Here is a 24,469-nt window from a genome sequence, read left to right as displayed (position 1 = left end):
GGTTTTGGCCAGTCTAAGGGAAATCATTTTTATAAAAATAACCAATAATCCTATGAAAACAACCAATGCGTCAAATAAAAGATTTCAATCTATATTTTGAAGGAAAAATGCAGAAATCAAGCCAATACTTGATTTTTGTATTAAAAGAGGCACTGGCCAAAATAGAAGCTCTGCCGCAGTTTTGGCTATATTCTTAAGTTTGGTTTCTATTTTGGCCAATCACGTGTATTTCTTATGGGAGTGGCCAAATTAGAAGCACCCTGGCCAAAATAGATATATGGGAGCAGATTATTTAAGGAAATATATTTTTTTCTTCCAGTTTTTAATCAAAATGTGTGGTTTTCATAGCTGTAATCATCATATTGTATTAGGATCTACTAGTAAAAATTAAATTTACGCCGGTTTAGATCGCAACAGGCTCAATACCGCACTATGGCCAAAACTCCGGACTGGCCAAAACTGAAGCTTCTACCCTAGAGGATTTTTTTTTATTCCCGAGCAGAGGGGAATATCAAATTAATAACTACGAAATCACAAAACCTGTTTTTATATCTTGTTTTGTTATTATTGAATTATCAAGGCATTACGTTTCCATAACATGTTTTGTTGGACAATCTTATTTTGTTATGACCAAGCAATTGGTAAGCAGCCCTTAAATAACATTTCAATATTACATTCTGTTGTGGAACAAGTTTGGTTATTATTGCATTATTGAGAGTGCACAAATACTTTATGGTATTGCTATCTAAACTAAAACAAATTTTGAAACAAAACCTACGTCATTCTACAACGTTATTTACAGCATTTGAGGGAAAGCAACTGCATATTCACTCATCAATTTGTCTTCCTCTTCCATTTATCATTACATCCAAACTGAGACAAAGTGCATACCCCATATCACTAACTAGTATTCCGTGGGAAAAAGTTTGCATAATGCACCAGAAAAACTGTTTAACGATTTTTTGAAAAGTGCGCAAAGTATGGCCCTAGGTGCGCAAAGTATGGTACGCTTACGGTATCACATTTGATAAGAGGTGTGGTATATTACGTGACATGGAGGTGCTGTAATGTGTACAAAACAAAGTCCCTGCTGGGCGGCGCGAGGTTTTGCTAAATTTCTGAAATTGACTGAGTTGTAGCTGGAAAGTACCCAAAATACCAGCCACTGCCCAAGTGGCGCAGTACTCTGCATACATCTAAACGAGAACATAGCAGAAGAAGAACGATGGTGTTTTGAAAAATCCTATCCCTATCACACAGGAGAAGATTTTAAAATGCCTCTATAAAATCTAAAACAAAATCTAATTAAAAACGGTTTCATGTACGGTGTAAGACTTTGGACGGACTACATATTGAACGTATAAATTTAAATTTAAATTTTTTTTCTTGGTAAGGTACTTAATTTGTACCAATCACCAATTGAATTTTTAAATTAAGAATAATGTATTGATTTTTTGATTTTATTCGAAAGAACACCTTTTTATAAGCCAGTATGATTTTTTTTCAGATTTTTAAAACTTTATTTTGATACCTAAATTCAATTACAAAAAGATTTTTTGAAATCACCTTTTGACAGCTGGGCAACTGCTTGACAGCTCCGCCTAGTACGAAATGCGACGAGGGGTGATTCGACAAATCGCTCCCATACAAACTTTAAATCGATTTTTAAATAGGTTCCCGGGTACCAAAGTTCATGAAAATTTGGATTTCGGCTCAGTTTGGCATGTAGATTATGAATATGGAATTATCTCAACACCACTAAAGAAGCCAATTGCAGCTGGTTTATGGAAAATTCCACGTGTATGGCAATTCAGTAACAAATTTTGAAAACGACATATAATCAATGCTACACCATTGATTATACGTCGTTTTCAAAATTTGTTACTGAATTCAGGTTTTTTCTTAACTCATGATGACCAGATCGGTTCAGTCGGATTTGTTTTTGATGGAAAAAATAAATGTGGATCAAATGAGATCAATATTGTCAAAATCGGAGAAAATTTATCGCAGATATAACCATTACATAGTTTACCTGCTTTATTTTATTGTCTGCTGTTTTATATTATGAAGTAAAAAATAAAGGCATTGCAATATCTAGAAATTTCATCAGACTCTTCCGTATTTTTTATTTTATTCATTGCTATAATTTGAGTTTTGGGTAAATATAGCATCATAGCTATTGATATGTTTATCTTTGTATTAATTTCCTTCTTTCAATATCCCAGTCCCGTTACGGTGCCAAATTCCTATCACTTTTCTACGATTCCCAATTCTTATAGGTTAAGTATAATTTTAGCTTCAAAAAGTGATACATCTGCAAATGAGTTTTTTTTATCTCAAAATTGAGTAAACTTAGTTGAATTTATATGTCATTTTAACAGTACTGCTATTCTAACCTCTAATTATAGCGTCAAAAAGTACCGAACAGACTATGTATTACGAAGTAATGAATGTTAGTGAGAGTGGAGATAGCAAATATGGTACCTACTAAATAATTCTAATCAATAAAAATGTCAACTATACAGGCAATTCTGCTCAATTGATGATTGCATTTGTCTATTATAACTTTTTCTTTTCGATCTATTATTATTCGATCATATATTGTTTGACATTATGTCATAAATATCTTTTTTCATTACTAAAAATAATCCTAAACAGAATAAAACTATACAGCATCTGCAGAAGTAATCATATCGGCATATGATATAATTACCTTTTACCTTCGCTCACGTAGGTACGTGTAATCGCCGTTCTCACAACGCGAACAAAACAAAAAATAAAATAAAAATCATCTCCGTCCGGAAAGAATCTTTGTCGCCGCCAAAATATACCCCATGACGAAGCTCAATCATAAATAGTCGACTACCTAGAACTTTTTCATCGTTCTCTTTACTCCTTGGAAATAGCCGACGACGGGCCATGACACCACTGTTATTAGTGTTTCAGTGCGCATGTCTGCGCACCGCGATAGCGCTGTTGGTAAGAGAGAGAGGTTCATTGTTAGATCTTGCATTCAAATCTCTGTCTATTTTTGTCCTGCGACTGGCAAACATGAAATGGGGGAATGGGGAAACTGGCAATACGTAGAACCAGTAAAGCTTCTATCGTCCCTCACTGCAAGTGGTGTGATAGCCTCATTGGTAAAGGCGACTGAAAATTTACGATAGCAGGATTGGAGGTTCAAATCCCGTCCATGTTTGTAAGTTTTATAATGAAATCGAAATTTTTTTTATGTGACCTATTATTTTCTAAAAATAGAATAACACACTTAAAATCATTACCCAAAAATGAGTAAAAAAAGTTAGTTTTTACCCTAATTTTGCTTTCGGAATGTTATCAATAACTCTTTAATATCAAAATTTGTTATTGAAATATTTCCCAAATTCACTGTTATTAAGTTGTTATTGCCACTAACAAAACATGTTATTAAATTGATTTTTCAGGAACAAATTTTTGTTATGTGACTTGTTATTTTGCCGCTTATGACAGACAAGTTTATAACTCAATATGTTATGTTAATAACATGAAAATTACTAATTCCATTATGCAGTTATTTTGCCAAAATAACGCATTTTGTTATGCTGTTGTTATTCTCTTCTGCTCGGGTTTTCGTACAAATTGGTACGCTGGTTCTCAGAATTAAATTATTTTTTAACAGTTACAAAAACTAAATTGAAAAAAATCAGAGTCGCCTAATTTTCCGGAAAACTCCAGTGGAAAACAAACATATTCCACAGACACCACCTACTTTAAAAATCAACTCAAGAACGAAGTATCTTAGATACATTTTTTTTGTGAAATCATCAGCAATTAAAAAAAAAAAACAAAATAAAAATTGTTTTCCACAAAATTTTCCAATGTTGAGTAAAATCTGTTGGAAAAGTTGGAAAAACTATTTTCGAAATGCCAAAAAAAATGTATGAAAGTAAATTTTGTAAGGTATATTCTGTGGAATTTTCAAGATGTGGTTTTTCTCCGTTCCTGAGTTATGACCAATTTTGTGGAAATTCTTCAGATGTTGGTTGATTTTCGACCGTCTCTATTATTAATTTGCACAAAATTTGTCATAACTTAGGAATTCAAGAGAAAAACCACATCTTGGCAATTTATCAGAATGACCATATATATGAAGAGCGAGAGCAATTTATTTAGTGTTGAGACTGTTGCCTATCTTACAGGCGTCTCTTCATCATCAACTGTGATAAGGCAGAACAATTGAAACCTGGAAGGCCATCAAACTTGTCGTTTGCATTCTTTCATTTACGATAAATTACTACTGAAGAGGTAGAAGCTCGAAAATGACTTAAGGGGAAAGCCTTCGGTATACCAATCCGTGTGGTCAATTAATAATGTTCAAATGTAAGGATTTTTTTTTAAATTAAGGTCTGTCTTGCTAAGATAATGATAAATTTGGAACATTACTGTGTGCCCATACTACATGGTATTAGAGCCTAAAATATATTGGATATTTTGGCCACTATCTTGGATACTCTGGTCGCCATTTTTTGGACTCTACATTTTCCCCATACCAAATTATCCCTTGGTAGAGCCTTAAATTCCCTGAAACAGTCGCCATCTTGAACTTTGGGCTGCCACCTTGGATATTATAGTCTTCTTTTAACAAATCAAACCAAAATATCTTTATACTGCATGGTTTCAGAGCCCAAAATCCTTAAAACTGCAGTCATCTTGAATTTTTGGCCGCCATCTTGAATATTGTGGTCACCATGCCAAATATACCCATAATGCATGGTTTTAGAACCTAAAATTCCTTAAGTCAGCTTCCAACTCGAATTATTGGCCGCCATCTTGAATTTTGAGTTGCCATCTTCTGGTCACAATTTTTTGACTTCGGACATCTTCCTCTTACCAAATATAGCCAAATTTCATGGTTTTAGAGGCTAAAGCTTATTATAACAACCACCATTTTGAATTTTGAGGCCCCATTTCTGATTTTGGGTCGTCATCTTGGAAATTCTGATCGTATGTTTTTTTACTCTGGACATTTTATCCATACCAAATATACACTAAATGCATGGTTTGGGATGCTAAAACTCTTTACTTCAGCCGCCATCTTGAGTTTTGGGCCGCCATCTTAGATATTTTGGTCACCATATTTGGACTCTGCACCTGGCCGCCACCTTTGGATTTAAACCGGTAACTTGAATATTCTAGTAGCCATGTCTGGACTCAAACCATACCAAATATACTCATATTGCATGGCTAACACCCTAACACCCATATTGCATGGTTTTAGAACGTAAAACTCCTTAAATCTTGATTTTAGGCCACCATCTAGCATATTCTGGTAGTCATTTTTGGTTTCCCCCAAGAAACAGAGATAGCTGAATAACAGTTTCTTAAGCTAAAGTTTGCTAAAGAGTTGTTTGTTCAACCCTTATATAACTAAAATGTGTGTTGGGCAGAGGCTAAAACTCATCATCATCACCATCTTAAATGTTTGGCCGACATCGTGGTGTTGTGGTTTCCATTGATGATTTCCGCATAAAATTTTGCAACCATGGTGAAGTTTACAAAATTCGGCACAATTTGATGTATCGCATGACAGCATTTGATTCAGTTTCTGTATGACCAGTTCACCGGTACTGATCTGGATCACTAAAATGCTCCAGAACGCCTTGACCGATCCGCACCATTTTGAAAAGAAAACAATGCGGTAAAAGTCTGGTTTGTTCGCGCTATAATCCGTAAAATTGGTCAATGGGACCACATACACATATATCATCTCTATTCGTCGAACTGGAGTTGATTGGTATGTGTGACTCGACTCTCCGAGCCTTCTATCGAAAATTCGTTTTTTGAGTGACCATATAGCCTTTTAGTACACTTTGGTTTACGAGATTTGCTTCAGAGTTTTGTCCAGGGATTCCACCAAGGATTCATCTACTAAAGATTCCTTAAGGGCTACTCCAAGGGGTTTCACCACACGCTCTTTCGAGAATGGATTTTGCGACGAATACATTCAGGATTCCCACCAGGCAATTATCCACATTTTTTTCCAGGGATTTCCATGGATTTTTTTTAGGAATCCCACGAGGAATTCCTCCAGACTTTTCTAGGAATTCCTCTAGGGACTTTTTACGAGAACAATCTGTTAATTTCAAGTGGGATTTCTACAAAGGTTCCAGAATTTTTCCCTCGATTTCTCTGGCAATTCCACCAAGTGCTACAGTATTTCTTCTACGGGTTTCCCCACAGATATTCTTTGGGAATTCCACCAGAAATGCTTCCAAGAGGGATTCCCCTGCAATCTGCATTCGGCCAAATGGCCCTTTCGGCCAAATAATCATTTCGACCAAATAGCTTTTGGCCAAATGACCCAGAATCTTCTAGGGGTTCACGATCGACCTCAAAGTAAACGTCAGGAATTACGCCTCGAATTCTACCAGAAATTACTCCAGGCATTTCGGCAGGATTTCCTTCGAGAACACCACCATGATTCATGATGGAATTCTTTGAGGAGCTCCTGCTGGAATCTATGAAGAAATTCCAGGTGAAGTTTCTGGAAGAGTCATCTAAACCACGGGAAGAATTTCAGGTGTGATTACTGTACGAATTGCTGGAATTCCTTGTGGAAGTTGTGATGAATACCTGGAGAATATCCTTTTGGAATTTCTGGAGGAATTCCTGTTGATATTATTGGATGAATATCTGTAAGAGTTTCAGGATAAGTTCCTGATAAGAGTTTCTGGAGGAATTCCTGAAACAGTTTCTGGTGTAATTCTTAGAAGAAATCTTGAAATATATCTTATCTCATTAAGGAATTTCCGATGAAATTCTTGAAGGATTTTTGGTGGAAGTTCTTAACAAATTTATGCTGCTGTATTTATCATAGATATTCTGTAAGGATTCCTGGTGGAATTCATGGTAGAGCTTTAGCAGGAATTCTTTGAGGAACTCTTAATAGAATACCTGGAGCACTTCTAATAGACGTTTTATAGGGATACGTGGAAGAATGTCTATAAAAATTCCCGTAGAGATTCCTGAAGAAATTCCATACGGAATTTTAGATGGATAGACTAGAAGAATTTCTGGTGGAATCAAAAGAATAAATTTCTGAAGAAATTGCTACAGAAACTATTGCTAGGAATCTGGTTGAATTCTTGGTGCAATACCTGGAGATGCTCAAGGTAGAGTTCGTGAAAAAAAACTTTGGTGGAATCCAGGACTTTTCAAAGAAATTCCTGGTAGATTTTCTGGAGTACTCTTGGTGGAATTGATTGTGAAATATTTAGTGAAATTTCTGGAGAAGCTCCTTCCATCATGAAGCTCTGGAAATGGAATATGTGTTGTGGAGCCTCGATGACGTTGTGGAGCCTCGTAGCCGTGCGGTAAGGGTCACCAAGCTTCTAATGCTATGGGGTGAGGGTTCGATTCCCGCTCCGGGCGATGAAACTTTTCGTGAGAATAGTTTCTTCTCCGTATCCACTGGTGTATGCTCCGTGTGTCCCTTGTCTAATGTTTAGTTTCATTCAGTCTGTACAGCCTCTGGCTGAAGACGGTGTCCGCGCCTTTTATGTGAAAAACGCAATTTTCTCCTTTAAAAAAATGTAATTAAAAAATGTTGTGTTGGACTGTAATGATGTCTTCAAACATGTTTCAGGATATTTCCAATTCCATATATTTCCAATTTTTCAATAAAGTTATCCTACATTTTTTTCATCAATTTTCTGTAGGAAGCTTTGCCACTTTTTTTTACTTTTCTTGCTTTTTTTCCGAAAAATCCTTTGGAAATTCCTTTAAGCATTCTCTCAAACGATTTTTCAAGGATATATTTTAAAATTTTCTCCTGGGTTTGTTCTATGAGTTGCTTTAGAAATTTTTATTCAATCTATTTTTTTCTTGTTTTCTTTCTTCTTTTTTTTCTTCTAAAATTTCTCCAGGCACTCTTAAAAAATGTGAGATCCATTCGGGAATTTTCTACAGGGATTCCTATTGAAACTGCCCAAGGGGTTCCTTCACAAATTTTTCGAGAGTTGCTTTCAGAAAATTTCCCATGACTTTTATTATAAATTCAAATAATAATTTCTTCAGAGGTATCTCCTGATATTCCTCCAGAGATACCTTTTAAAATTCCTCCAAGGATTATTTTGAAAAAACTTCCACAGATTGTTCGATAATTCTTTCATTGCCACTTGCTCAAATTCATGCTAGGATTCATTAAAAAAATGTTTCACGATTTCCTAAAAAAATACCCCAAGAGGAATTCCTTTGAAAAAATCTTGCATCTTGTTTCAGAAATTCATCATCATCTAATTTTTCCAGATTTTTTTTAAATATAGATTTCCCTGGAAAATTTTCAAAGCATTCATCCAGAAAACTTCCCATGAACTTTCTTAAAAATACTCCATGGTTTTTGTTTTGAAAATTATTCACGATATATTGAGAATTAGAAATTCCGGATTCCTTCAAAAATTTTCTAAGAAGCTTTCTAATGGATTTTCTCCAAGAATTGCTTTAGAAATTCTATAAAAGATTGTTTAGGTAATTATCTCAGCTTTCTTCACATTCCTTTATTTAGATATTCCTTCAAGACGTTTCTCTTCCAGAAATTGCTACAAGGGTTTCTTAAGAAAGTCGTAGAAAATCCTCCAAGGATTCCTTTAGATATTTTCCTACACATTCTTTCAGAGCTTTCTATAAGGATTCTCATGGAAAGGCTGGAAGACATTCTTGCAGAGATTGTTGCAGAAATTCACACGAAGATTTCATCAGTAATTTCGCCGGGTACTCCTGTATGTATTTTTTCTATGAATTCCTTCAGGAATTCATTAAACAAATGTTTAAGATTTTTATTAGGGGAATTTCCCAGGACTTTTTCTAAAAATATCTCAAGAGGCTTTGTTGGTATTCCACCAAGGTGTTTCACCAAGGCTTCAAGGTGTTTCATCAGGTATTTCTGTTGGAATTTGTTCAGAAAATGCATCTATGAATTCTTAAAATATCCCTGTTTTTCAGAAATTCTGCCAGGATGTTAGTAATATTTTTTTCAGAAATATCTTCAGTTTTTTTTTCAGAGATTCATTCTTAAATTCCTCCAAGGATTACTTTGAAAAAACTTTCACAGATTTTTCGATAATTCTTTCATGGACTCTTGCTGAAATTCATTCTAGGATTAATTTAAAAAATCTTTCACGAGTTCCTAAAAAAATATCCCAGGGAGAATTCCTTTCAAAATATCTTACATAAATTGTTCTAGAAATTTATCTACTTTTTCCAGAATTTTTAAATAGAGATCCCTCTAGATTTTTGTCAAAGCATTCATCTAAAAAACCTCCTGTGAACGTTCTCAAAAATACTCCGCGGTTTTTTGTTTAGAAAATGATTCACGGATACATTGAGAATTAGAAATTCAGAACTCCTACAAAATTTTCTCAGTAGCTTTCTAATGAATTTCTCCAAGTTTTATTTTACAATAATTCTAATTTCATCAGAAATTCCGCCGGGTATTCCTTTATGTATTTTCTAGGAATTTCTCTATGGATTCCTTCAGGAATTCATTAAAAAAATGTTTAGGATTTTTATTAGGGGAATTCTCCAGGATTTTTTCCCAAAAATATCTCAAGAGGCTTTGGTAGGTATTCCACCAGAAGTTTCAAGGTGTTTCATCAGGTATTCCTTTTGGAATTTGTTCAGAAAATACATCTATTAATTCTTAAAATATTTCTGTTTTTTTCAAAAAAATCCAAGAAGTTGTTTAGATTTTTTTTAATTCCTTTTGAAATTTCTTTAGCGATACTTTCGGAAATCTTTAGAGACTTCTTCAATATTCCTAGAACTACTTCAGAAATTTCAGCACGGATTTCTTCTATAGTTGTTACACGGATTCTATCAAGGGATCTGTAAAATATATCGTCAGCGAGAGATATACATAAAAATGAAGTCAGAAAAGGAATTAAGGTATATTAAACTTAATTTGTCATGAGGTATGCTTTGGCACTATTATGCAGTGTTGCGAAATGAGCGAGTACTCACACAACTAGTCAAACTCACGAGTGAGTATGAGCAGTACATCTTAAACTCACCGTGAGTATTACTCACATTTGAGTAAGCGCTGTACAACTCACACTCACTCGTGAGTATTGACCTGCAAATACTCACTCACGAGTATGCTTTACTCATATTCATACAGTATTCTAAAATGTATCTAAAGGCTTGGAATCCTATCAAACATTAAAATGGTATATTTTATTGGGGCGAATGTATTGAATCAGTAGACATGGTTGCTTGTCAATAATTCTATTGTTGTTTTTTATTCTAGTGAATTATAGCTTACTGCTAGTTCTAAACGCTATGTTAAGGGTGGTCCTGAAGAGGTCCCCTTTGAGCCCAACAGCTCAACCTGAGGGCTTTTGATTGAGCTTAAACCTCTTGGAGAGTGACAGAGATCAACCCTCTGAAACGGCAGTCATCCACATACAACTGGCGTGAAGCCAAAAATTTGGTGCAGGACGTGGTGCTGATTTGAATGGGCGGTTGCATTAAGCTGACAACAGTGATTTTTTTCTGTTAGTGCAGGCGTGGCATTCGCATATAATTGAGTTCAGCGTTGTTTTAAATAGACGAAATGTATTTGCATGCTTGTGCGTCTCGTAATTTTAATAAATAACACTAAACGCATTGAACAAATGTGTAAACGATCGTTTCTCAAATGCACGATAATTCGTACGACAAAGTTCGCTTCCGCACGTAGCAGATTGAAAAGCAGGCTGAAATTTCGTAAACGAGCCCGTTTGAGTCGGCTTCAAGAACTAACGCTTTCTTCAGGGGGTAGGCAGAGATAGCAATTAAGAAAAAGTAATTTTACGGAATCGTGTGGTATGCTCGATTTGTAGCCGATTTGACAGTTCAATAGCAGCAGACTAGCATTTAATGACCTGCTGTAAAGGTGCATATAATGCTGAATTAATGCCATTTTAGCTGCTTATTGGTTACTTGGGTGTGATTATTGGGCATGTTACTGGTAGTAATTTGCTCGGAAGTTTTTTTTCTTTTTAGGTCCGAGGCTCATATAATTAGGGTGGTCTAACTTTATATGAAAAAAAAAACTAAGACTTGAAAAAGCTCATGGGATTCCTTCAGAATTTGTTCCTTTTGTCACCCATGAGTTCCAATAAAGTTTTGTTTCAATTCCATCAAGTCTGAGCACTTTTTTATGAAACATCCAGCAATTTGTGCTGATAGGGCACAAAGTTGTACCGGATTCTAGCAAAAAATTGCTTAAAAATCAACTATTCGTTTTGCTGGTTTTTGCTTTGCTGGATGCGTGAGTAAGTTTCATGTTCGAAAATTGAGCACTCAAGTATTTTTTGTAAATTTTAAATTACAAACTGATCAAGTATTTAGTATGAGGAAAAACGTTAGTTTTCCTTACGGAATAATAAAACGAACTATTTTTCCGCGCAGAAAAAAACTACAGCTTTTTTAGATTTACAAGAGAGGCGTTACCAGTGTAAAACTTTTTTCCTACTTGCCTGCTCAAGTAATTTTGGAGCGAAACCACTATTTGGCCATTACATGCCCTATCTTTTGCACAGTAATAGAAACTAGCCATATGGGAAAACACGATCAAATGTATGCAGAAAAGAAAAGTTTTAAATGTTTGGACCTAGGAGATGCTGTAATTGACCCTACCATTTTTTATTTGAAGGTAGGTAAATATATGCCAAACATCTTTATTGAATACCGTAAAGTGACCCGACGTATGCGAAAAAAGTTATACCCTTAACAAAGTGTGGCTAAATATAGAGATTTCCTAATTGATGATATTACTTTGCATGCGTGGGTAAACAATAAGAGTTTTTAGTCTATGGTGCCAAAGCTCTCGAGCAGATCCACCTTTCCTCGAAAACTGTGTCTAGTATATAAATAATCACCATTGCAGTACAGAACAAACGAAAACATCATTTAAAACCAACAAAAATAACTTACTCATCAAACTCACCGTGAGTAAAATGAGTAACTCACGCGTGAGTAATGACGTCATACTCTCGCGTGAGTATTACTCACAAGTGAGTAATACTCACGCGAGAGTATGACGTCATTACTCACGCGTGAGTATACTCATACGCGAGTAACTCACAGCGTGAGCATTACTCGCAAATGAGTAAGGTGAGTGAGTATTTTTTACTCGTGAGCATGAGTTTCGCAACACTGCTATTATGGGAGCTCCGCAAAACATTTGTTTGATATGAAGTGCTCCGCGTGTCAAAATGAACATAAAATCGAGGGTTGACTACATCGAGGTATAAGCTATAATAATAGACGATCAATTATTTGATTTCATCTTTAATTTGCGCTCAGCACTCCAAAGAGTCATCTCTAAATAAATGTTACATCCTTTCAAATTATAGGTAAACAAATTTAGAGAAGTTTCCGTTACGCTCAATATCCGTCAACCCAAAGTTAAAGAAAAAGTCGAGCAAAAATGCACGCTAAAATGTGAAGCTAACAAGTGTCGTCGCGCAAAGGGAAAGTGATTAAATTACTTCGCGTCGCGCGCGTGTGAAATCCGACGTCGGGCGCGGCTGCCGCCGCCACTCGAATGTGGCTCAATGGACTGTGCTGCGGAGGGCTCTGCGGTGTCGGAGAAGTCCTGAAGGGCGGCCAGCAGCACCCATTCGACGACCGGCAGGACCAGGAAGAGTTGAATCCCTGCTCGGATTGCGGCACCCACGGAACGCGCGCGACCCCAAAGGCACGGCCTCATGTCGTTATGGGGTGCACCCCGAGTATCCTATCCAGTAATAATCAACAGCAGCAGCAGCAACAACAACATCCGCGCAAGGACAGTTCCAGTTTGTACGGGGGGAACCTGTCGAATGCCGGGTCCGGGACCTTGGTGGCGGACAACAATGGTGCCAGCGGTAATAAGTTTACGAACAACGCCGCACTGAATCAGGCTCAAATGCTTGGCTACGGTCAGGGCGGGAAGGACGTCATCGCAGCAGGAGGAGGAGGAGCCGGACCGGGAGAGAAGGTAATTTGTTTTGACTTTGTTGTAACAAAACTTTACAGGGGGAATTAGGAATAAAATGCTCCGATAAACACTTCTTTTAATTCGCTCGCTTTACTTTAAAGAGCGATTCACTTCAATATCTCTCTTTATTTCGCTCGAGAGCAACCGCGTGGGTGGTGGGGGCTTTGGTAACCGGAGGTTTGATGCTACCGCGTCTCCATGTCACTAGGGATAGACTTACGGTAATGAGGATCTAAAGTTGCTGTTTAGCGCTTTTGCTGGGACCAGAGCGCATTATCGTAAAACGGTTTGCTGGCGAGATGGAACTTTGCCGCGTGGATTTAATGGCTTGCGTAATGGGTTGAATCCTGTTGTTGAACGTATTGCAAAAGGATTTGCAACAATGTATTTAACACGCTATTGGAAATCTTTTCGCTTTACACATAATCTTATAGTCATTGCTTTTTTCCTGTAAGCAATTTGAAGTCAAGTCGAGGATTACTCGAAAGTCAATATATTAGTAATAAATGTTCAAAATTTATTCATATTCGATTCATTGAATCCGTTCTTCTGCACATATCTACAGATTATTCTTAGCACGGAGGATCACCGATTTTATAAGGGTTGTGAGGGTGAACATGGGCTGCAAAACGGTGAGTCGATATGGAGAGCGTCCAACATAGCTCTGGTCCTCATAAGTTTCTACCTCATGCTTCCACGGGTCAATCGATGACAAAGACCGCCAGCTAAGAGTTGTGTGCTTAGCTGGTAGTGCAGCTTGGGCACTGTTGTCCTTCTGACTTCAGCTAGATTGAGGAGGTACGACCCGAGCGTCTGTTCAATAAGAAGGTGCGGCTCAAACAGCGTCTGTTCTGGCATCCAGCGGCTGAGTAAGAAACGCTGCACCACGCCCAGCTAGATCCAAGGTGGTAGCCCCATCAGCGTGGTCGTCCCAGTGTTGGTTGGGACGTTAAACAGAACTGGCACGATGGCCCTTCGGCGAGACAGGAGTGTTGGCGTAGGCCCAATAAGCCACCCGTAAATATCCCCATGGCGAATAACATAGGAGAAAATACGACTCGATACAATCGGCAAAGACCCACGCGACGAAATAAGGACTACGATTGGAAACTTGGAACATGGAATTGCATGTCACTTGGTTTCGCAGGATGTGACAGGATAATCTACGACGAACTACATCCCCGCAACTTCGACATCGTGGCGTTGTAGGAACTTTGTTGGACTGGGCAGAAAGTGTGGAAAAGCGGGCATCGAGCGGCTACCTCCTACCAAAGCTGTTGCACCACCAATGAACTGGGAACAGAATTTATAGTGTTGGGCAAGATGCGACAACGTGTGATCGTGTGGCACCCGATCAACGCAAGGATGTGCATTTTGAGAGTTAAGGGCCGTTTCTTCAACTACAGCATCATCAACGTCCACTGCCCACACGAAGGGAGACCTGATGACGAGAAAGAAGCGTTCTACGCGCAGTTAGAGCAAACATACGATGGTTGCTCGCTCGCCCGCGTGACGTGAAAATCGTTGTCGGCGACATGAACGCGCAACTAGGAAGGGAGGAAATGTACAGAGCGGTAATCGTGCGAAACAGCCTGCACGCCATATCGAATGATAACGGCCAGCGATGCGTAAACTTTGCAGTCTCCCGTGGTATGGTAGTCCGAAGCACCTTCTTCCCCCGCAAAGATATCCACAAAGCCACCTGGAGATCACCCGACCATCGAACAGAAAACCAAATCGACCACGTTCTAATCGACGGTAATTTCTTCTCGGATATAACCAATGTCCGCACATACCGCAGTGCGAATATAGATTCGGATCACTACTTAGTCGCTGTATGCATGCGCTCAAAACTTTCGACAGTTATCACCACGCGTCGAAGTCGAACGCCGCGGCTCAACATCGAGCAGCTGCGTAACGTGAAGTGGCTCAAGACTACGCGCAGCAGTTAGCAGTGGCCCTAGCAACGGAAGAGCAGCTTGGCGCAGCTACACTTGAAGAAGGCTGGAGGGACATCCGATCCACCATAGGTAGTACCTCGGCTACAGCACTAGGCTTCGCGACTCCGAATCACAGAAACGACTGGTACGACGGCGAATGTGAACAGTTGAAAACAAGAAGAATGCAGCATGGGCGAGAATGCTGCAACACCGTACGAGAGCGAATGAGGCATGTTACAGACAGGCGCGGAACAGGCAGAACTCAGTCTTCCGGACGAAGAAGCGCCAGCAGGAAGAACGAGATCGCGAAGCGATGGAAGAGCTGTACCGCGCTAAGGACACACGAAAGTTCTACGAGAAGCTGAACCGCTCGCTCAGAGGCTTTCTGTCACAAGCCGACATATGCCGAGATAATCACGGGAATATTCTCACGAGCGAGCGTAAGGTGGTCGAGAGGTGGCGGCAGCATTACAATGAGCACCTCAATGGCAACGTTGCAAGTACCGAAGGTGGCGTGGTAACAGATCTAGGAGTATGTGCACAGAACGAAAGACCTCCGGCCTTTGACCTCCAAGAGATTGAAGAGGAGGTTGGCCGCTTGAAAAACAACAAAGCCACCGGAGCAGGTCAACTACCAACCGAGCTTCTAAAATACGGTGGAGAAGCACTGGTGAGAGCACTACACTGGGTCATTACCAAGATTCGGAAGGAGGAAGTATTACCGGAGGAATGGTTGGAAGGTATCGTGTGTCCCATCTACAAAAAGGGCGATAAGTTGGATTGCGGGAACTACCGCGCGATCACACTACTGAGCGCTGCCTACAAGATACTCTCTCAAATTTTATGCCGATTTATGTGAACGCGCTACAACGGACCAGATGTTTGCCATCCGCCAGGTGTTGCAGAAATGCCGCGAATACGTGCCCACACATCACTTGTTCATTGATTTCAAATCATCAGCGTATGATACAATCGATCGAGAACAGCTATGGCAGATTATGCACGAATACGGATTCCCGTATAAACTGATACGATTGATCAAGGCGACGATGCATCGAGTGATGTGCGTAGTTCGAGTATCAGGGACACTCTCGAGTCCCTTCGAATCTTGCAGAGGGTTACGGCAAGGTGATGGACTTTCGTGCTTGCTGTTCAACATTGCGTTAGAGGGTGTAATAAGGAGAGTGGGGATTGACACGAGTGGTACGATTTTCACGAAGTCCGTTCAGCTGCTTGGTTTCGCTGATGATATTGTTATTATAGCTCGTAAATTTGAGACGATGGCGGAGACATACATCCGACTAAAGAGTGAAACCAGGCGAATCGGATTAGTCATGAATGTGTCGAAGACAAAGTACATGATGGCAAAGGGCTCCAGGGAGGAATCACCGCGCCCACCACCCCGAATTTATATCGACGGTGATGAGATCGAGGCGGTTTCAGAATTTGTGTACTTGGGCTCACTGGTGACCGCCGACAACGACACCAGCAGAGAAATTCAGAGACGCATTGTGGCAGGACATCGTGCTTACTTTGGACTCCGCAGAACTCTACGATCGAATAAAGTTCGCCGTAACACGAGGTTAATTATCTACAAAACGCTGATTAGATCGGTAGTCCTCTATGGGCACGAAACATGGACCCTACGTGCAGAGGACCAACGCGCCCTCGCAGTTTTCGAACGGGAGGTGTTGCGTACCATCTACTGTGGAGTGCAGATGGAAGACGGGACTTGGAGAAGGCGAATGAATCACGAGCTGCATCAACTGCTGAGAGAACCAACCCTCGTCCACACCGTGAAAATCGGGAGGCTACGGTGGGCGGGTCACGTCATCAGGATGTCAGATAGCAACCCGACTTAAATAGTTCTCGATAGTCATCCGACCGGTACAACAAGACGTAGTGTGCAGCGAGCTAGGTGGGTCGACCAAGTGGAGGACGATCTGCGGACCCCACGCAGAGTGCGGAACTGGAGACAAACAGCCATGGACTGAGTGGAATGGAGACAGCTACTATGTACAGCAGAGGCCACTCAGGCCTTAGCCTGATCGGTAAGGTAAGGTAAGCTTTCTTGAAGGCCGGGCATCTCGGACCACCCATTGAATGTCTGACGTTCACGGATTTCTCGGAACAAATCAAACACGTGGGTGGACGGCCGGTCCCTTCCGTAGCCGAACAGCTGCGTGGTCACCTGCACCTCGCACTGTTGCCGCAGTGCCGTGACGAGCTCTTCTGCGTCAGTAATCCCATCTAGGTTCTTCAACTTCAGAGTCGCCTCTTCCGCCAGACATTTGTAGGTAGCGCCCTTGCGTTCCCTGTCGCATTTGAGCTCTAGGATCATTTCACCCGTATGAACACGAGGGGTCTCCAGTTAGCCTAGTGGTTAAGGCCAATCCGGAGACGGCGGATTCGATTCCCGTTCCGGTCGGGAAAATTTTCTCGACTCCCTGGGCATAGAGTATCATTGTACTTGCCTCACAATATACAAATTCATGCAATGGAAGGCAAAGAAAGCCCTTCAATTAATAACTGTAGAAGTGCTCAAAGAACACTAAGTTAAAGCGAGGCAGGACAAGTCCCAGGTGGACGTAGAGCCAAAAAGAAGAAGAAGAAGAAGAAGAAGAACAAGAAGAAGAAGAAGAAGAAGAAGAAGAAGAAGAGTACGTCTAATACTGCGCACGTCGGCTCCCGCAACCACGAGCTTGGCGTCGTTTCGCATCGTCCCCAAGACATCCGAGTACTTAAACTGTTCAGGATTGATGACGACCGCGTCGCCTTTCACGCGCTTGGCACCTGCTCTTCTACGCCTTCCTGGTTTGGCGTCCCTGATCACCTCGACTTGTGGTTTTTACTTCTTCCACTTCCGCTCAACTGTCATCCAAGGGGGGGTCCTCCGGCAAGCGACGTTTGCGATAAGATAGTACAACTTCCATGTGGACGCGGATGATTCTGGTAGTTTAAATTTATCCAGAAATCCCGCAATGGTTTCTTTCTAAAATGCGTCCATTGATTTCTCTCAGGATTTATTCCAAATTTTTCCACGGAATCGGCATTTTCCAAAATTTGAACAATCCATTCCAAACTTCTTCCTTAAATTTTTTCCAAGATTTCTGAATTTTTACTGATTTTTTCTGGAGTTTTCACGAGAATACTACACAATTTACTTCCAGTATTTCTTTCAGAATTTATTTCGATATTGGTCTCAGAGTCCCTTGTGAGATTTTTCCAGGAATTCCTCCTGCGTTTTTTTGTGGTATTTCTTCCAGGGTTTATCACGAGTCTCCACAAATATTTTCTCAGGATATATTATAGGTGTTGTCACAAAATTTATCCTAAAGTTTCTCTCGGAGTTCTTCTTGTACATTTTCTGCTATTCTTTCCGGTATTCCTTATGAGACTTCCCCAGGAGGTCTTTGCGAGATTGCTCACAAAATCATACATGAGTTGTATACGAGATTTTTTTTCTGCGGTTTTTCAGGAGCAATTTCTTCAAGATATCTTTCTTATAGAGTTTCTCCTTGGATTTTTACAGGACTTTCAAAGGGGATATTTTCTAAAGGCTCCTGCGGGATTTTTTTAAAGATTCTCGTGAGATTTCTCTCGGAGTTTTTCCCGGGACTTGTCTCAGAAGGTTCCTTCTGGTGTTAGTCTTGGAATGCCTCTCAGATTTTTTGAATTTTCTGAACTTTCTGAACATATTTTTTAAATCAGAACACTCTAAAAGTTGAAGGACAAACGTCTTGAAATCCCACTTTAACAGTGCATCAGAACTTTAGACGCACAAATCTCAAGAAGCAAGCTTCAAACCACAGTTCATTTTATTATTCTGTTCTTGCTCACTTGTAATTAACTTATAATAAGAAGCTCGGGTGCGCTGGTTTTGTTTACGAAGAGATTTGTGCTTTTGAAACCGTGAGTAGGTGCCACTGTGGCGGCCATTTTGGGATTCTAACAAGTCTGTCCTTAAGATTTCCATATGAATATTTAAAATAAATTTTTCACTTTAAGCCCAAAACTATGCATGAACAAATTTAAAATTTGGCTAACATTCTCATTTTTTTTGTAAAATACGTGTTTTTCAACAGTTTTTGATATTTATTCATGTTAAAACCATTCGTTAAAAGTACAGTTTATTCACAGCATTCGTAGGCTACAAAAATATCTACAAAAGCACGCTGAAAAAATTGAAATTGGTCAAATGGCAACAAAGTAACCAGGCCTTAAACTAGTTTTTGCTATAACGTTGTGAAAACGTCAACTTTACACTGATCAAAAGAGCGTTAAAATGGTCTACTTTTTCACTAAAAGAAGGTGCCCCGCCAGCAATTTGGTTGCTACATCGAAATTGCAACTGAAATAGTCACACATACATAGCACCAAAGAAATCGTATTCATTGCACGGAACAGGCATATACATACTAAAGTGGAGGCCATATCGAAACATATATACGATTACTGCGATTCCATCCAACATAATTTACGATTTCTTGAAAAAATTCTACGATTTCGCCGATTTTATCCGTCTAAATATACGATTATGCATGATCTTATTACGATTGAGAATATCAATATACGATTCAAGATTTTCAAATAAAGAAAAAAAAAAAAAACAATTGGTGTTCAGTGGGAATCGAACTTAGGTCCTTTGATTGAGAACTACGCGTTATCTCTATTGGCTATATTGCCAAGTTGAAAAAAGAGAGTTCAAAGTGAATGGCATTAAACAAATAAAAATTAGCATGATACGGTGCGAGACTTGTAGTGGGAGCGTTGTTGTTGTGTATTGAGTGGCACTAAAAGTGGTACCGTGCAAGAGGCCCAGAATTCACATCGTTGTTGGAATCTATACATCACTTAATGTAAGTCGTCTGCTATGTAGTATGAAAACCTATATATTTAGTTGAGATTATTGCTACCATAGTTGGAATGCCGCAACAACAATAAAAATACAAATTTGTGATGAATACCATTTTTTCTCTTTCTCCATCATACAAATATGTAAACAAAACCATTTACGATTTCCGTGATTAAGATTCAACTATTAAAAGAGCAGTAACAATCATATGCGACTGTAAAAATGAATATACGATTTCTACGATTTCATACACTTGGTATACGACGCAAGTGTGACGCAAACGATCAATATACAACATTGTTATAGTTGTATACGATTTCACCGATTTTCATCATACCTTTAGGTAGCAAGCTCGATTTAGCAGATTCATATACGATGTGAAGCGACCATTTCCACGATTCATAGAAATCATATATACGATGGTAGCGAACTTGCAGCTTGACAATAAGAATGTATGTTTTTTCACGATTTTATCCGATTCTGTGCGATCCTACTAATAGTATCTCGCACCTTTTATGATCGGAAACGACTATATGAAACAAAATCGCAATTGAAATTTAGTTTGGCATGAAATGCGATTTTACGCAATCAATGTTAACAAATATACATAATATTATACAATTCTGATTGAATATATTAAAATATACGATTTTTTCCACACAATGATTTACGATATGTGGTTGGCTGGGTGAGCTGCATCTGCGTGTTAAATGAGATTGATTGACCATGATACTCAGTCGTACCTCGTTCTGCAGAAGCAGAAAAAATCCTATTCAAACCTCATTTTTCGTAATGACAAAAAAGTTGTATGCAACTTGTTGCAATACTCGATATTTTCAGCACTCATCGTATTTATTTTGCAACTTGTTGCATAAATAGGGGAACTGGGGGTAAGACGCCCACGTTAAGGAAGAGTCCAATTTTAACCACGAAACACTTTATAATACACATTTTTTTGGCACAAACATGAAGCACCAACATGTTTCCTTCCAAATGGAAGAAACCATAAACCAGTTTTATGTTTTACTACTGAAAAATTCAAACTTGAAAAAAAGTTTGATTTTCATAATTTTAGTTTTAATGCGGGGTAAAACGCGCCACTAGCCACAGCTAACGCCAGGATGCCAAATTGTGTACATATACTTGCGCGCTTGGTTTATTGTCAACTGTTATTGTTCATGAATGGTATACAGTCATTACATAATTATGGATCACCTGTAATTATGGGTCAATTCCATGTAAACGTCATAGTGAGCTGTTTTATCAATAATTACTACAAAATAATGCATGGCTGTGCGATTAGTGAACTTATTTATAGTAAAAATGTGCTGTTGCTTGGTTCCAACTTGTGTTCTACATAATTTGTGCCAGAATTTGGATCTAAATGGCTATTTTAATGAAAATAACTAGGGGTGGGCATTTTACCCCATACATGCCTCAGAAGTTTGGACCCTTGTAAAAAAGTTGTAAGGGTCAAATTCGATACTTTTTCCGCTTGGTACACAAATAATGGGAGTGTGCAAAACAATTTGTGGGGATAGCGATAAAAAAATCTTTTAAATGATGTAAAAAAGTGCAAACATTTGACAGGCTAAAATTACATCAAAAGTAACCAAAAACTTGTTTCGAAGTTTTTGTACATTTTTTTAGTAAAAATATGTAAACTCAAATGTAAAGAAGCATTTTTATTCTTATTTTAGCGATTGCAATTGTAAAAAGTACTGAAAATAACGTGGTTTGTCTAAAACAAGGGTGGCGCAACTTGCCCCCTATGGGCGTTATGGCCGCAGTTCCCCTAACTATTTTTGTTAAAAAAAGAAAAAAAATTAAAAACTCATATTTTGAGTGACTTTGGAAAAAAAGTGGAAATCAATTTGTGAGAGATTCATAAAAAAGATAAGAAACCAGTTGAAAATTGAATAAGTTATAGCACTTGAAGTGAAAACACCTTTTTATTACTCGAAAACTTAAATTTGATTGCGCTACTTTTAAATCTCAATATTTTTGACTCATTCTCAGAAGATTCTTTGTTTACGTCATTTGAATTTTATAAAGCTTATGAATTTCAGGTTTCAACAACTTTTGAAAAATAAGCCGCAGCCTAGTAGACACCCTGATCTTTTCATTACGCAAGGCATTTGTACTACCTCTAAATCTAAATCTAAGAACATTTTCGACGATCCGTTAGGCACTGGTTTTGATTAAATTATACTTTAGGGGGATTCACTTAACAGCATAAACTGCTTATTAAAGTTTTTTCTGAATAAACGTCGCGATCACCAAGGCAAACTTTGATTATTTAATTCGCAATTTCATGAAACATTTAAAATAATCAGAAAATCAAGGCATACGCAGTACTTTAAACTGTTTAGTGAGTCCCCTTTTTGTATTAAGAAACATGAAAAATATGATAGCACTTCAAGTTACATATAGTTTTTGATAAACTAAACATGTTAAATTTGAATTACACTTCTACAATAAGAGATAAACATTAAATATGCAGAAAAGTTTCCAATTTCAAGCCTCACAAAAATCCTATCAAAGACTTTTAAGTTAGTTTTATAACGGTTATAAAAACCTCTTGAAAGCAAACTGGTCGTCAAATTGTTGTTGGATAGTTATCTTCCGATTGGTTCTGGGTAATTCTTGCATTTTCATAAAGAACATTGGAGACGAACCAGCCTCGGGCTGAAAGTCTCGATAATAAAGACATAAAAAAATTAAAGAACATAATATGTACAATTATTTACTTTACATCTCTTTTCTTGTTTCAGGAATATCCTAAAAAAGACTCAATAGTGTCAATTTCCGGCCTAGGTCATGTATCCGTCGTGTCGAATGTGTTGCGGAGACCAACAATAGGAAGTAAGTATCATGCCATGGGTGAAACAACTCAATAACTGATTAGAAAACAATTGGTTTGATTTATTGAAAAAGTTTTCGCTTTGGTTGTCTAATGTAATTGGTGCAATTCAATGACTGTGATTCAACAGCAAATGTACGACTGTACATGCTTCGATAGGGAAGTCTTCGATCCAAAAGAGTACAGTGGTTTTTCGGTTTTATCACGGTCGAAAAAAATTTTACCGTGATATAAACGAAACCGTGAATTTGGCGAAACGAGAAATAAATGAAATTTTTTTATCCAAAATCGTTCAGCTGCAAAATATATAAGTTGTAGGGTAATTGTTCCCATCGTTGCGGTAGTACCTATTGTTGCGGTAATGGCAATTGAGCACTTTTTCGACTGAAATGTTACCAAAAGGTATTTTTAATAGATGTATGGTGCTTAAATTATGAGATTGCACCATTTGTTTGCTTAAGATTTGCCCAAAAACCTATTTTAAAAAAATATTTTCATAAATGAGCGATTCCAAGCAACAGCATCAAAATTAAAGAAATTTTTTAATTCATGATTTTCTATTGAACTGAAACTTTGCACAGTTTTTCAGTTCCATCTAAATCGCCATTTTTCGATATCAAATTTTTATTTTGAATCACGACTAACTTTTCAAAAGGGTGTATGTGAAAATGGTTCAAAAATATTCAAAAATCTGCGCAGCCAAAATGATTCGTTCGATTGCTATGAATTTTTCAGCAAAGTTAGATAACTAAATGGTGATTCCTAAGAAAATATACACTGTGAAAAAACATCGTTGTTAACATTAAAAAATATCATTTTTGTCACAAAAACTCAAATATCTCAAAACCCTATCTTTTTACCAACGTATTTTTTTAGGAAAGACGGTCCATTGTATTAGCAATCTACCATAAAAATTTGGTGATGATAAACTAATAAGGGTCATTCCACGCCAAGTGACCGACCGCTTGCAATCGACCATCACGGATTTGAACCAAATTTGGCTGAAACATTTGTTTAGATAGAAAAAGAAAAAAAAACAAATTTTGGTGTCGATCGGATCACCCCTCGGCCCGTGGCAGCACCCCTCATTTTGGCCGATATGAAAATTATCCTCTCTTTCTTTTATTTTTAACATTGAAACAATTGCACCTACACATTTTCGACCTTCGACTTTTTTAAAAGAAATCGTTCAGAAAATCTAGAAAAAATATTATTTTTTTGATACAGTGTTGCCAGATATCATATTTTTCAATTTTAAATCTAAAAATTGATTTTTCTCAAAATACGTATATTTTGATTTTGAAAATTTTGATTCCATCGTGTTTATCAGACGTTTTTCTATCGAAAAAGCTTAACTCCCCAAGGTAATTTGCGTCATTCCTGAGATATAGCGTTTTTAAGAAAAAATATTCATTTTTTTCATATAAAGTATCATATAAAAAACAGGTGCAATTTATAAATTTCGTAAAAAAAACATTGTTCGATGCCATATAATCACGTTTTGTGCTGATTTGAACAATATCGAGAATAGAAAGGATTAAAAAAATTGTGACAGTGTTGCCAGTTTACCTTTTCTATTATACCATGAAACCTAACCTTCAAGTGTTTGATAATGTACAGGTTATTCTGAAAAATCGCACCATGTGTGTTGCAAGATGTGTGAGCAAGATAAAAACAATACACATCTTCTCTAACGACCCTGTTGTTGACCTTTTCTTCACAGACAATCAGACGTAACACCTAGAAAAATTTTCGCGAAAATCCATCGCCTAGTTAATACTAGGTGAAACGTCTAACGCTTAGAAAAATGA

General features: G+C 38.1%; 1 protein-coding gene across 3 annotated transcripts in view; it reads left to right on the top strand.

Annotated features, from left to right (window-relative positions):
* Window positions 1-24,469, top strand: part of LOC109422492 (high affinity cAMP-specific and IBMX-insensitive 3',5'-cyclic phosphodiesterase 8) — an 871,092-nt gene that overhangs the window by 184,535 nt on the left and 662,088 nt on the right. For all 3 annotated transcript variants that reach the window (XM_062852970.1, XM_062852969.1, XM_062852968.1), the window contains exons 4-5: window positions 12,375-13,000; window positions 22,570-22,660. In XM_062852970.1, the coding sequence (XP_062708954.1) occupies window positions 12,566-13,000; window positions 22,570-22,660 (526 nt within the window). In that variant the 5' untranslated portion in view covers window positions 12,375-12,565. The remainder of the gene's footprint in view (window positions 1-12,374; window positions 13,001-22,569; window positions 22,661-24,469) is intronic.

This window comes from Aedes albopictus, chromosome 2 (genome assembly GCF_035046485.1).
Source record: "Aedes albopictus strain Foshan chromosome 2, AalbF5, whole genome shotgun sequence".
In the NCBI taxonomy this organism is placed as follows: Eukaryota; Metazoa; Arthropoda; class Insecta; order Diptera; family Culicidae; genus Aedes; species Aedes albopictus.
This window is presented reverse-complemented; position numbering and strand designations above follow the sequence as displayed.